Below are 13,989 nucleotides of genomic sequence, written 5' to 3' on the forward strand. Positions count from 1 at the left end.
AGTGCCATACAATCTAAGCTCTTTTTAGTACCTCATTAACATGAGCGACTAGTTTCTCTGGTCTCTCAAGAAAACGCTTGTTTTGATGTGTCTTTGGCTTTGAGTTGTCTGTGGACATTGCTCTATGTTCATGGTAGAACAGTGGGCTTGGATTTGGAGCAGGAGGTCTAGGTTGGTCCTCACCTCTTAAGGGCCTTTGCGTCATGCTTCCCACCACTGTGAGAGGCTGCGTCATCAGCTTGGAGAGGCTCTGCCCTGTGGCACAGAGCTTGTTTAGCCTGAGCAGATAAGCTTCTCCTATAATCTTCCTTCTTGGGTTTTTTAGCTCTTTTAGATATATTGGGCCTAAGCCTTGGAAAAACTTGAGTTTAGGACCAAGACTGCAAATGTGACTGTCATTGCAAGGAAGCCAGAATGGAAAGCAAGAAGAGGTAGCCAGGGTGACTGAAGGATGATGTGGTAGTAGCAATTTTGTAAATGCCATCTCAGGCTGTTGCAATCTAATCTGATAAAGGTGTAAATAATTGTTTTCTTCCAGGATGGGTTGCGGTCTCCTAGCTGATGGCAGGCTCTGCAGCTAACACATACTGAGCAGAAGTTGTTATTACTTAGGAAGATCCCTAACTAAGAACTGAAACAGTGGGTTGTAGGTGCAAACCTTTAATTTGCCCAAGTTTGTGCCTGAGTACTTACTTTTGGTCTGCTCTGAGTCAGCTTCAGCAGCTGTTAATCATCTTTGTGTTGCCCTCCGTCAAGCACAGGTCACAAGCTGTTATCTATGAAGGAGAGAGAGGAATTGCCTGTTCCCTACTGAAGCTGTGGCTAGGCTCAGTTGTCTCAGCAGATCTTGCAGTGTTTATGAAGACCCTGGATCAAAGGAGTGCAGGCCATGGAAGCGCACTTTCTCCCCAGAGGGACCTTTCTCACACCTTCCCTTGGGCTGTGCTTAGGAGACAGCCATGCTGGAGAGCGACAACTGTTGCATCCATCAGTGCTTCTAGAGCTGTGGCTCTTTTCTGTGTCCCAGCCTGAATCTAGACTGGATTAGCTACCCCTTGAGAAACTTAGAGGTGGCTATGGCTGCTGTGTCCTGGAGGGCTTTGGTAGTGGCATGCTGCAGTGCTTCTCAAAGGGAATTTCCTAGTGGAGGGCTGGCCCTACATCTGTGGCACCACCTTCTGTCCTGGCCAGTTCCCTGGGGCAGGTCAAGAGGCATCATGAGGCCTGAAGGTTGTTTGGATGGTAACAGCAACTCTAAGGGCTGGGAGAAACAACTTGTTTCATCCCATTGGGATGCAGTGCCCCCTGAGGCCTGGAGAACGAAGGTTGTGCCCTGGGTGGGAGGGAGCACTGGATGCCAGTGCATAGCAAATGCGGGGTGCTCAGCCCTGGGGAGGTGACAAGCTGCTGCAGTGACGGTGTGTTACCTTACCGCCACACACGTGGGAGCACGGTGAGGAGCAGTGCTGGGACTTGGCAGGAGCACAGGCTGAATCCCCGTCAGAGCCAGTTGGGAGGCTGCCGTGTCTTGCTCTAGGGAGCACCCGCCTCTCTGCAAAGCTGTCCTGCTCCCCTCCGAGATAAACAAATGCTTGGGAATGGCCAGCTGTGCTACCAAGAAGGTATCAGCGGCTTGTAAATGGAGATAATTGCTGTCCCAGCCATGAAAGGACAGTATTAGGAGCGCCCTTCTGGCACTTGAAGGGTAGCACTGTCTGTCAGGTGTTTTGTGGACTCATAACCTCTAGAAAGAGCAGGTCCCGTGAGCTCCCACGCCGTGAGCCCCCAGGGTGGGAATCTGCCTGACAGTTTATCCTCTTCTGCCTTGTCTAGTCTCGTATTTTCTTGAATTTTCCTTACAGTACTTTCTTTGTTTTGGACTGACTCAGATTCTTTCTTTTGTGAACTGTTTTGCTGCTGCTGTGATCTTTCTAAGAGATAGCAAATACTTTGTTTACTGTAAGCTCTTGTGCAGTAATTCATGTGGTTACACTGTGACACAGAGAAGTCCTTCTGGAGCTTGTTTCCACACCCACTCATTCATCTGCGACCTTCTCCCCATTTTCGGCAGGCAGCTTCAGCATGTCACGTTGGCGTGATGTCATACAAAACCGGCAGATTTGTCATTAAAAGCCTTGTCATCAATAGATGACTGTTTGTATTTTCTGCCTGCCTGAAACTGTTTTATACTTGCTAACCCAGTAATTAAGACTTTGCTGCCTTTGAAACAGGTTGGTTTCACTGCCCCACCTTTTCCTTAGGCAATTACAAGGCGGTGCCAATGTCGACGGGGCATTCATTAGCCTGCATGAGACTTGGCTCCGGCAGCGAGCATACACAAAGGCACTCCTCCCGCCGCTCCCCGCATGGGCAGTAGCCTGGCACCGGGCAGCCTTTGGAGACCATGAATTTGGATAATATTTTTGGTGCACCTCTTAGGGGGTTTTTGTAAGAAGAAGGATGCAGGAAGAAAGCATCGCCTCAAAATGGCTGATAAAATGCTCTTTGTGCAGCTTCAGTTGAACCTGAACAGAGCGGTGTCAGGGTTTTCTTATCATGTAAAATGATGCCGTTCTGGGCTGCTGGATTGCTCGACTGCTTTTGATTGTCTTGCAGTAATTGAATAGCCGTGCTGTGTAACCTGTGCTGAAGGAATTAGGGCTGTTTATTCAGCAAACAGATGTCCTGGATTGTGGTGTGCTTACGATCTTACTGGCTTGCATCTTTCATTAGTTAATATTGCCGACTACCCAGGCTATCTTCCTTGCACTGATAATTTTGCATTTGCTAATGTGTTTCAGTGTCTCAAAGGGAGATTTGGAAGCTTGTAAAATTTGTAAAGTAATTCTGTTGATCCATCAAATACAAGTCTGTCAGTAGACAAGGGTTACCCCTGCAACCTCCTGTGTTATATTGCGTCAAACTGCTACCTCTTACCAGGATCAGTTCAGCCCTGGTGACTTGAACTGGGTGAGACACCAGCCTGCCTCACTGAATGGGTAGGGAGCATGTGGAATAGCTTTTGATACATGTATCCTGCTCCTGTGCAATGCTGACCGCAGTCAAACGCATTTATCAGAGATCTCTCTGCCCTCAATCCATTTCCTGGCTTGTCCCTAGCACCGCGCACTCCTGAGTGGCTTCAGATAGCTGGCAGAATTGAAAACAAAGCAGCTTTGTGTTTTTATCATGTCTACCAAGCCCCTAAAATTGATGTTGGACTGGAAGTTCCTCAGCTGACGCAGGCTGGCAGGAGCCAGTGGCCCAGATAAGCTGTTTCCAGCCCTGTGTGGGAATAAGGCCCAATATCTCACTTGAAATGAGTTGAGAACACCCCTTCCAGTGGGGCAGTGGTTTTGATAGATTGTAAGAGATTTAACCTCACAGCTATAGCTGTAACGTATAGAAAAGCTACTTTTGGCTATTTCCGAATTATATTGGGTGTCATTTTTTTTCTCTCCCTCAACAGTCTGAACAATTGGACTCATGATAATAAGCAGGCCTGGCTTTTATAGGAAGAGGAATATGACAAAACTCCCATAAACATGTTTACAGTTTTCACTATCATTTCTAAAATACCGTTTCCTATGTTGACACAGAGGAAGTTCACAGTGGTGGGGGGAAGGTTTTACAGGTGCCAAGTCATGATCTGGCCCCCAAAACACAGTTGCGTGGCTGCAAGACCAGTGAGTGCTGTATGGGGTTTGCGCTAGTAGGAACCTAATATCCAACCCCTCCAACTTTTCTGTTCTGTGAGAGATTACAAGTTTTGAGCAAAATCCTGGGGGTAATCCTGCAGGATTCAGCCATCAACAGCTGTGCTCACCACAGACTCCTCTGCAGGTCTTTGCTGTAAGCAGCTGTTATCCACATACTGTTCCATGCTGGCGCTGATCCGTGCTTCTCATAAGACATAAATTGCAGTTGCCTCCGTGTACCTTATCATCACCTGGTATTTGGAGTGATGCAGAAAATAAGGACACCCCAAGGGGTATGTGTCTCACGGCAGCATCCTCAAGAAAGGTAGTTTTCTGGGGAGCTGGTGAATGAGCTACGTAATTGCAGCTGCTCTAAAGGAGGTCTCAGTTCTGGTTTGGGGCTGTGGGAAAGGTTTCTTACCTTAGCTTTTCCCTTAAAGATGGGAAATGTGTGGCATAAAAGAGCTGTAAGAGAAGGGGGGTTAGATTTCTGTCACCTCAGAAAGCAGATTAGCAAAGGGAGCTGTCAAGTGAGCATGAGATATCCTCTGCATATGCTGTCATGCTAGATGCCAGAGGGACATTCCTGGCTCCTTGGTGACTGCTGCTAGCAAGACCTCAGCCTGGTCATGGATTTTCCGAGTTTCAGTTTGTAATTGCAAAACCAACTCGTTTTTTTCTCTCTCACTGTTTCCTTCTCCTTTCCTCCTGCTTCTCTCTTCTCTTCCTGCTCTCCTGTCATTCCTGCTTCTCCTGCTGTAGTCCATGGAGGGAATTAGAGCTCGCAATGCCAAAAAAATCTCCTGCTTGTGCATAGATTTTGCTTGCTCTTACCTAATGCCTACCTGAGATACACCCCTTCTGAAAGTATCTGAAACCCAGAAAGAAAAACTGGTTTAGATAGTCTGCGCTTGAAAGCAGACTGATAGCCTGTTTTAATGTGTATTAAAAGCACACTAGCTATCCTTGAATAAAACCAAGTGCTGACAAACTCATTTTCTAGAATAAGGGTATCCACGTATTGGCATGGATAGAATAGCTGTTGCTGAGGAGCTCCATGTGCGGACAAGTTAGTACAGATAGCAAGGGCTAAGAAGGAGTCGAGGCATGACTGAGTCTCCTAATTAGACCTAGATTAGACTTTTGCCGGAGGGGAAGGCAAGGCAAGAACAGCTCTGAACTCCTATCGTTGCCTGTAGCGTTTGAACACAGAGACATCCCTTGCTGTCCCAGTGAAGTCAGCAACACCAGGCCAGGCTGGAATGAAGCCCCATTATCTCTACAGGAGCATTGCTGACAGGGCAGGTGTGGGCCTGTGCCCTGTGGTGTCACCAGCTCAGGTTTTCTCCACAGCCACTCTTCTCCAGGAGGGTTCAGGGGGGCTGCCAGAGCCACACAGTACCTGCAGTAGTTGAGGTCCCCCATTTCCTGATGGTATGGGCACCTGAGGCCCTTGGATCACCTCTGGAGAAGGTGCTTGACCTCCCCTTGAGCTTTAGCCCTGGACATTGTGACCTCGGCCCAGTGCAGGTCCCCTGGAGCTACCCCAGAACTAATAGCAAGTGAACCCCAGCCTCCAGGTATCTGAGGTGCTGTCAGAGACCGGCTGTCAGATTTCCCCTGGCGTCACACAGTGATGTGACCTGGGACTGCAGCCTCCTGGAAGCACACTGCTGCTCTTAAACGCCAGTGTTGCCTCTATGTTTGATTGACAAGGGATCAAACATGTCCTGCTGCCTGTACGTTTCTGTAGATGCAGGCATGCCAGCGCTACTTGCTTGAGTTTTGGTGGTGGTGCGGCCATAGCAGATAGGCAGGTTTCAATCTCTAGGCATGTATGGCACCTGGGCTGTGCTGATACCAGTGCTAGCCCAGGGAACCTGCTGTGGCTCTGACTACACAGGGTGCACTGCTTCCCTACTACTGTCATTTGCCCCTATAGTTTTGGGGCTTGTGTGCAGTTAAGAGGGAGAAGACTGTGCGCCGCATGAGCCTTGCATGCCTGCCTGTGCCTGTCTGTGTCCAGCTGGGGGCTGGTCTGGGGTCCGAGGGTCATCACATGGCGGTCACCTGTGCCCTCTGTCCAGGTGTTGAGTGCCCAGCATTCTCACCTGGGCTCTGTAATGGCTTGGGCTTGCAGGGGGTGCACGGTATGGGAGCAGCACTGTATGTCTCTTTGGAGTCCAGAAAAGACTTGATCTAAGATTTCTAGTATAGCAGAGGTACCTTTGCTGCTGGATCTTTGTAATCAGCGTCTCTCTGTTGTACCCGGCGAAGTCAGGGTTAGATCATATAACTTCTGCTGGTCTGTGGCTCATCACAAACTGCTAATTTTGACTGAACAGTCACCTCCAGTGCAGCAGACTGGTCGTGTACCTGTGGATCAGACACTGTGAAGGATTTTCTGATTTCTCTTGTTTCTGTGGGCAAAGGATCATTGCAGGTGGGAAGAGATGTCTTGCACAAATGCTGGTTTCAGATTTGCCTTTAGCTATGTGCTAAGCCTCCACACAGACTTTGGACTAAGTTAACTGGGTGGTACTTAGCTCAGTGCATTCTTTTAAACTCTTGAACAAAGGAGAAAAGATTGTCAATGGTAATCATGATGATTAGATTAGCTCACTTCAGGGTTTCAGCCTCCCCAGAGTAAACATCTGCTTTCAATACAGTAAATAGCAAGGTGCTGCACTTTAGGCAAACTTGGCCTCAATCCAAGGGAATGTCATTGTTTACTGTTTTTCCTATATCTTCCTTTGCTTTTCAATCTATACCATGCTGTACTTCTGTGTGTACCCTTCTTTTGTTTCTTTTCAGCCATGTAGGAGTATGCATTGTGGTTGCTCAGTATTGAGTGCTTCTGTTGCTTGTTACTGAATGCTGGCTCTGGTGTCATTCCAGTTAAGCTCTATGTACCTTTTGTCTCTGAAAATCAATGGAGAGCAAATTAAAAAAGAACTAGTTTTTGTGGTACCTTTCATTTAAAAAAAAAAATTCCATTTATGTTTGCTCATGATGAGAGAGGTTTCTAGGGAGGCCGGTCTGGGAGGCAAAATACGGTTTGTGCTTTTAATAAGTATCAGGAACTATTTTTTCCTTTAGAAAACCTTGGATGCTTCACAGTCACTCTCATCTAAACAGAAAAATAATATTCCGGGGCATTGTTTTGTTTACAGCAGATGTTGCCTTGTGCTACAGAGTCTTGATTTGCAAACAAGTCAAGTGTCTTGGGAATTCTCCTGAGATCTTAGGGAGAAGTATGTAAGAGTAGCCACCACAGGCCGCGTTTGTGCTGCAGGTGTGGCAGTATGAGTAGAAGGAAGCACCTGAGGTGGCCTATTGCTGGTTTCTTCCTGACAGGAGTGAGGAGTATGGTTCCAGATGTGTGGTGATAGCAGGAAAAATCAGATTGCAGCAAGTTCAGACTCCTCTGGGACTTGGGAAGGTGCTGAGGTCTTGTTTGTTTGAACACTGCAGTGAGCTGGGAGCCTTGCAGAATTGGATTTGCCAAAGAAGAAGGTTTGCTTAAGTTCCCTTAAAAGAGGGAAAAAAAGAAACATACTGAAAATAATTGAGTTTCCGGTGCTTTAAAAGCTTCTTAATGTTCTTCAAGTTCTTTTTTTCTGCAAAAGTATGTCCTTTTGATTGCAGTTCAGGCTCAGAGTACAGTACATCTTGCCACAGAATGAGTAAATGAGCTCCGTTCTGCAGCTGCTATTGAATGATGATGTTGGAGCATGCCTTGGCTTATCAGTGAAGGCTGCCTAATGTATTCCACCCAGCCTACCTGAGCGTGCTCTGCAGCAGCAAACCCAATTAACTATTTTTGTACTTTGCTGTATGAATGGTTTCAGCAGTTATAGGGTGCTTCGTTTTATAGTATTTCAGTAAGACATGCCAAAGCGTGCACTGGCCATTTCTCGCACACCTCTGTTGCTCTCTGCAGCCCAGAAAATGCACCAGGAGCTTGCCACAGTGTGGCACAATCTGGCGAGGCAGCTCATGAGCAGTGTGGCTCATTACCTTTACATTCATTAGTTTCTAAAAGCCTTCTGAATCAGATTTGAGGGCATGAGGAAGAGATTTACAGTCTATCCTACCAGTGTGACAGAATGTTCCTAGTCAAAAAAAGAGAAAATGGGCCTCTCTGGATCATTTTAAGGGGTTTTATTGTTTAGCTGTTGTTTTTCAAGATGCCTCAAACTATTTGGCTTTGTGTTTGTCTGTTATCTTCAACTCAGTCCTCCCACAAAAAGGCAAATACCTGCTTTTACTGAATTATTAACAACAATAGACGGCGCTTACGTATCAATGAAAATTATGGACGTTTCCCAAGGCAATTGATTTAAACGGAGTTAAATTTAGTGGAAGCTTCTATTGGTGTAATGAATGCTCATTATAGAGCCTAATGTGCTTTAAGGACTTGAAAACCTTCTCAGTAGGGAAGTCAGGCTGCTGTTTTCCAGCAGAGACACAGATGCTGTACCATGGCACTGCTGTCACTACAACCATTGCTGCGCCCGAATGTTTCTCTTTAACCTTGTGTGTTTTTTGCTCCTGCAGAAGACCACCTCCCAGCTGGCTTCCCGACCATTGACATGGGCCCGCAGCTGAAGGTGGTAGAAAAGGCCCGCACAGCCACAATGCTCTGTGCTGCCAGTGGTAACCCTGATCCTGAAATCTCCTGGTTCAAGGACTTCCTGCCTGTTGACACTGCAACTAGCAATGGGAGAATCAAGCAGCTCCGCTCGGGTAAGGCAGCAAAGCAAGTAAGCCTTCCCTACCTCCTCACTCTTCCTCCCTTTTCTCTTTACTTGATGCTATTATTTTTTCCCTGAAACGCAATTCTAAACCCAAATGTCAATTTGATTTGAGCTTGTTTCTTTCACAATATAAAAACAGTTTTGGAGCTGATCTGCTCTGGCAGGATATCATGGCTTATTAAAAGGAAACACTAGCGTGGACATGCCTTTTGGAACCTCACCTGGATTCCTTCTTCGGTAGACCGTCTTGACATTGCCCCAAATCCTTGGTAGGCTTGGACATTTCACTACCAACTCAACAGGTCTCAGATATTTTTAATAGGACCACAGTGCAAATCAGGACAATGAGATACTAGTTGAGATTTTACTATCAGTGGTCACATACTACTTCACTCCTTACATAGACTCTGCAAGACAGTGCTCTGCTTTCTGTTGAGATCTTTATCATTCTTGCTATGTGATACTACAAGAATAAAGAAAAATCCAAGAAGCAGCAATTCTATGGATTTCAAAGGAAGGTAGACAAAGTTTTGAAACATACAATTTCTTTTTGATTTTTCTGTTTGATAAGCCAAATACTAGCTTTTGAATTACAGACGGTTAGTTCTTGTGGGTGGCTAAGAATGCACTCATTTTAGCAAGGAACTCTTGCTTTTCTACTGCACTGTTCGGTCTCCCAGGACTATAAGGCCCATTAGAGAATTAAAGAAAATAAAACATTGCTTTATTTACTGATGAAGTGCAGCTCCACAGCATGAATTGCAGTGTCTATTTAGCAGTGCACAGCAGCACTACACAGCAGCTCTAGTCTGAGGGGGAAAAAGCCCACATTACCCTACACGAAGTACAGAAGGGAAAAGAGCTAGAACAAGTTTGGTCTAGAAAGGTCTCAACCTTCAGTAAGAGGCAGAGTGCCTTGCCTGGCCACAAGGTATCTCTGGGCACTCCAAAGCCATTTGTTATGAGTGCTGCTGCCAGGGCAACACCATCTTCTTCCTAGCAAGGTGAATGTCTTGACACATTTCCCCATAGCAAGAGCCCTCTGTATAAATCTGATGATGCTTGGATGATAAGAAGTAGGCTTGTACTTGGGGGAGTGGGTAATGAGACATCACTCTCGTCAAAAATAGAACCCAGCCTGACACTCCTGATCCCACCTTGATGTACCAGTGAGCACTAATTATACTAATGCATTTATAGCTTATGAAATTTCCCAGTGACCTTTAGCTTATCTCCCCCACAACATGGTTTAATCTTGATCTGTTTGTGCTGAAAGAAAATATCACACTTGTTAATTATTCTGAGAAGCTTTAGGAAGCAGCAATAGGAAAGTGCACATGGATGTGTTTCACTTCATAGCTGACTAAATCAGCATCAGAAATTACCATAAATGAGCAGCAAGGCAGCTCCTGATGCACTTGCTGTACGTTCTCCAGCATCCTTTTTGCAGGCACTTGGCTGCCTCTCTACCAGCTGCTTCACAAGTTTAGTGAGATAGAAAGTTTGAAAACAAACTAGTAAACCCTGTCACTGTGTCCAAGTTTTGCTTCCTATTCACTGTTCTTGAGCAACATCTCAATTGAATATTTCACCTGGGATTCAAACTCTAGAGCTGGCTGCTTGCTGAAGACACAGTAATTACCAAGGGAGGTGTCAAGGGAACCTTTTAGAAATCAATGAGCAGCACACATCCTCAGACTTGCAAAAGAAATTGATTAGCTCTCTAATGTAGTAAGGGAGGTTTTCACAGTTCAATGTAAGAGTGAAGTTTTATTTTCAGCGACCTGGTGATACGATGCCAAGATTCACCAAGGCTCTGCTCCACCCTGGCATGAGTGGGGAGCAAGAAGTTTACCGCTTCTCATGGGCCAGAGACTTAACCCCTGATTGCATTTGTGACTTTTGCCTATATTTGTAGTTGATGTAAAGCAGGGCCTGCATTTCGAAGTGCCCGAGTCCCACTTACCTGACTGCAGTCACCCTGTGTGAGCAATGTGATGGGTTGGGCAGTCTCTGATCCATTCTGCAAGGTGCTAATTGAGCTCTCCAGTACTACACCATAGTGGGGCAGAGTTGTTTTTCAAAGAAAAGAGTATTTAAATAGATACCTCATTATATGGGAGAGTTTAATAGTTTGCAAAGTCTCTGCTCCATTAAGATCATATCTTACAGCCAGCCTGGCATATCTGCATGAATGTCGGTTTATAATATCTCAATCTAAATATACGCTCATTTAATTTCATTTAATTAAAACCCAATAAAAGCTAGACAGATGTAATATAGTTAAAATAGCCACAGCACGGTGTGAGCCCAATATTGCATATATAGAGTGTCCGACCTTCAACGAGTACATAATATATTATTATTCAGATGTACTAAATATAGGTCATAAAGGTCAAAGCAGCTTTGGAGTCTGACTTAGAGAGGGGGTTGAGAGATTATTTCATTTCTTCAGGCTCCTAGTGTGGAATAAATAGCTAGAGGTGGAGAAGTAGCATGTTTGGGAAAGGTGCTCTCTTCTGACATTCGCGGTTATGTGGGCTGGCAGTGCTCTGGGGGCTTCAGGCAGGTCTTTGAACTTGCATGCAGTCAGATCATGTGCCCAAGGGGGCTCTGAACGTCAGTTTCTAGAGGTCTGTTCATCCTCCGTCAAGGTACTAGAGAGTTTGTGGTTTAAGACAACCAAGCTGTCATCTTACACTCTTTTAACCCCAGAGGACTGGTGTCTGTCATGAGCAAATACACAGCTTATAAATCTGCCCTGTATCCTACCATCCCTCATTTACTAATTACATCTGCATGTGTGTATATGCATTTTTCTCATTAAACCTTCTGACAACATAACTCTTTACATTTAGAGGGCTTTTTTTTCCCCTTCCTCCCCAATATCTCGATCTTTCCTTCCAAGTAATGCTTAATTCTTTTTTAAGCCCAGCTCTTGGGTAGTTTTGCCAGTGTTGGGCTAATTGCTCTACAGGTGAGAACACAAATAAATACAGGTTTTCATCTCCATTATCACAGATCAAGGCAAAAGCAAGGTCACTGACTCATCGTGCTGGTTGTAGCAAAATTCTCCCTTGCTCATCTTGCTAATACTTCCCACCTCTTATGGAGAGACTGCTTTTCTGCAAATGCAGTGACTCAGGACAACTCCCTGTTCTCCCCCAGGGTGCAGAGCCTCAGTCATTGCCTGTCAGTCATTGACACGGGATCTAAAGCCAGCTCTGGGCTGGGAAACCTCCCCAGCATGCTAACTCATTTAAAACCTGTTTGGCTGAACTGATTTTAAAACTGTCTGGACATTGTAGTATCGCAGGTGATGTACATATGAGTTCCGGCAGCCAGGGTCAGTGCTACACCTCTAACCATGTTTTAAAATTAGTTGACATTGTGACGAAACTCTCTCAATATAGATCAGATTGTGCTGATGCTTCACAGTTCTTCTGTAAAGATTCTTGGATCACAAGCTCCTGAAGACTTCAAAGCCACTCTGATAGTATTCGTACTCAAAACTCTTGAATGCTTCCAGTGATTTTCATAGTTGGACAATTGCTCTTCCACCTTGCTTTCAGAAAACTTATGAAGAAAATGTCAAATTAGAATAAATAACTATTCTGAATGTTAACATACAGATATCTTTGCCATGTAAGGAAACTCCAGAAACTCAGGGAACATTGTCATCTTTCATCTAGTAAAGAACTTGGTCTTGCAACAAGTATCATTCTCTCTTAATCACCATCAATTAACTGAGTTATGGAACTGTGCCCTAGACCCTAGTGTGGCTTTCAGGCAATTAACTGCAAGTAAAGTATCAGAGAGGGCTCGGCAGGTGACTTCAGTCACTCTCTGGAAAAGTGTAGGTGCCTCTAACAAAGCAGCAGTGGGAGCTGGCTCGCCAGATCATCTTGCTGCATTTATGCTCTCAGAGTTACCAGCAAGCGTTTTCATTTTGGTCTTGATCCTATAGGTAGAAGCACTACTTATTTGGAAACAAAAGGAATACCCAACATACACAGAACAAACTTGCAAAAAGAGGTGGTGCCTGTCCCAGTGAAATGGCAGTGACGGACATATCCTGCTTCACTGGTGATAGCCAGCAGTCAGTACCCAGCAGAAGACATTCAGCTCCTGGCAAGAAACAGCTTTGAGTCCAGACATCAGAAGGGCATCGACTTGGGACAAGGTGTGTAAGGACAGCCCAAAAGAATGGGGACTGGGGAGTATTATCCAAAAGGATCAGGAAACCCTCACAAGGATGGATGCTCTCTCAGAAAGGACTGACTGGACGAGGGTTGAAGCAATATCATGGCTAACCAGCTAACCAGACAGCTGAAGTTTTTTATGCCCTGGAAGAACCTATACTGCACATCTGGGTCTTTCTGTGTGAGGCACACACAGCAGTGATGGGATCCACGCAGACTCCCTGTTGCAACTGGTGGCAATATAGCCAGTCTTTTCTGTAGTACTTTCACTTCTGAAAATAGTTTCCCCTAAAACTATGTTGGGAAGTAGGCGAAAGCACTGTCAGAGTTTTCTGGGATTCATTGTTGCCCTGCCCTAGTGCCCAGTTGCAGCCAGCAAGAGCCTTGGTTTCTCTGTTTAACGTTGCTTTGGAGTGATTTTTTGGTGGTCTAGGTTCCTACGAAGAAGTGGTGTGTTGATAAGTCTGGGGTGAGTTTGTGTCAGCAGAGTGAAGTCCCTTCTCCAGCAGAGCCTCTCCTCCACACTGGGAAATACTGATGCAAATAATCCCATGGGGTTTTCCAGTGTATCATCCTATGTTCTGCCTTGCTTTGGGTGCCTGGCTGTGTGCTTCCAGTACAGAGAGGATGTCAGGGTCAGCATTCATTCCTGCCTGAATTGAATGTATGGGGTGTTATTCACTGTCTGTTATCATGAAAGGGAAGTAAACTCTCCTTCCTTATGAGTGTTTCAAACCTTTCAAACACAAGGAATTGGATTCGAAGTTTGATCTTGGGGTGCCCTTTGCCTAAAGCAGCCTGGTGATCACAGGACACAAGTTGGCCTCAGTAACCATTTGAGTGATGGCACCTCCATCACTTGATGGACTCTCTTATGTTGGCACTCTGTGGCCTATGTGCTGCTGTGATTTTGTCCCTTTGAGGGACACCCTGAAAGGACGACAGCCAGAGATGCCTTATCATATGATGTGAAGGGCGAATGGAAACTTTTATTCCTTCTGGATAAGGAAATTCGGGGTCCAACAGAAAAGCCTTGTGCACGGTCTGTAATGGTGTCCTCTGAGTGAAGAGTGAATGTCTTAACTTTGCAAAGGTGAGAGAGACCTAGAACAAACACTGCACTAAATACAGCAAGCCTCTGTGCTGCTCCCACAAGAGTTGGCTTACATTCGGAGGGCAGGAGGATTGAGATTTAACGCAGGAAAAAATGAGCTGGTCACACTTAAGTTTTAGGGAATCTACTTCAAGTATGCAGTTGCTCCTAGAGCTGTGTGTAGACAATTGTGTATTAGAGAAAGGGTTTAGCCTCTACAGGGAGTAGATTTAAAG

The 13,989-nt window shown here is 45.5% G+C and overlaps 1 protein-coding gene across 24 annotated transcripts in view; it reads left to right on the plus strand.

Moving 5' to 3' along the window:
• Positions 1 to 13,989, plus strand: part of PTPRF (protein tyrosine phosphatase receptor type F) — a 395,117-nt gene that overhangs the window by 275,295 nt on the left and 105,833 nt on the right. For all 24 annotated transcript variants that reach the window (XM_030032473.2, XM_030032481.2, XM_030032476.2 and 21 more), the window contains one exon: positions 8,259 to 8,447. In XM_030032473.2, the coding sequence (XP_029888333.1) occupies positions 8,259 to 8,447 (189 nt within the window). The remainder of the gene's footprint in view (positions 1 to 8,258; positions 8,448 to 13,989) is intronic.

The sequence above is a fragment of the Aquila chrysaetos genome, chromosome 12 (assembly GCF_900496995.4).
Source record: "Aquila chrysaetos chrysaetos chromosome 12, bAquChr1.4, whole genome shotgun sequence".
NCBI classification, from domain to species: Eukaryota; Metazoa; Chordata; class Aves; order Accipitriformes; family Accipitridae; genus Aquila; species Aquila chrysaetos.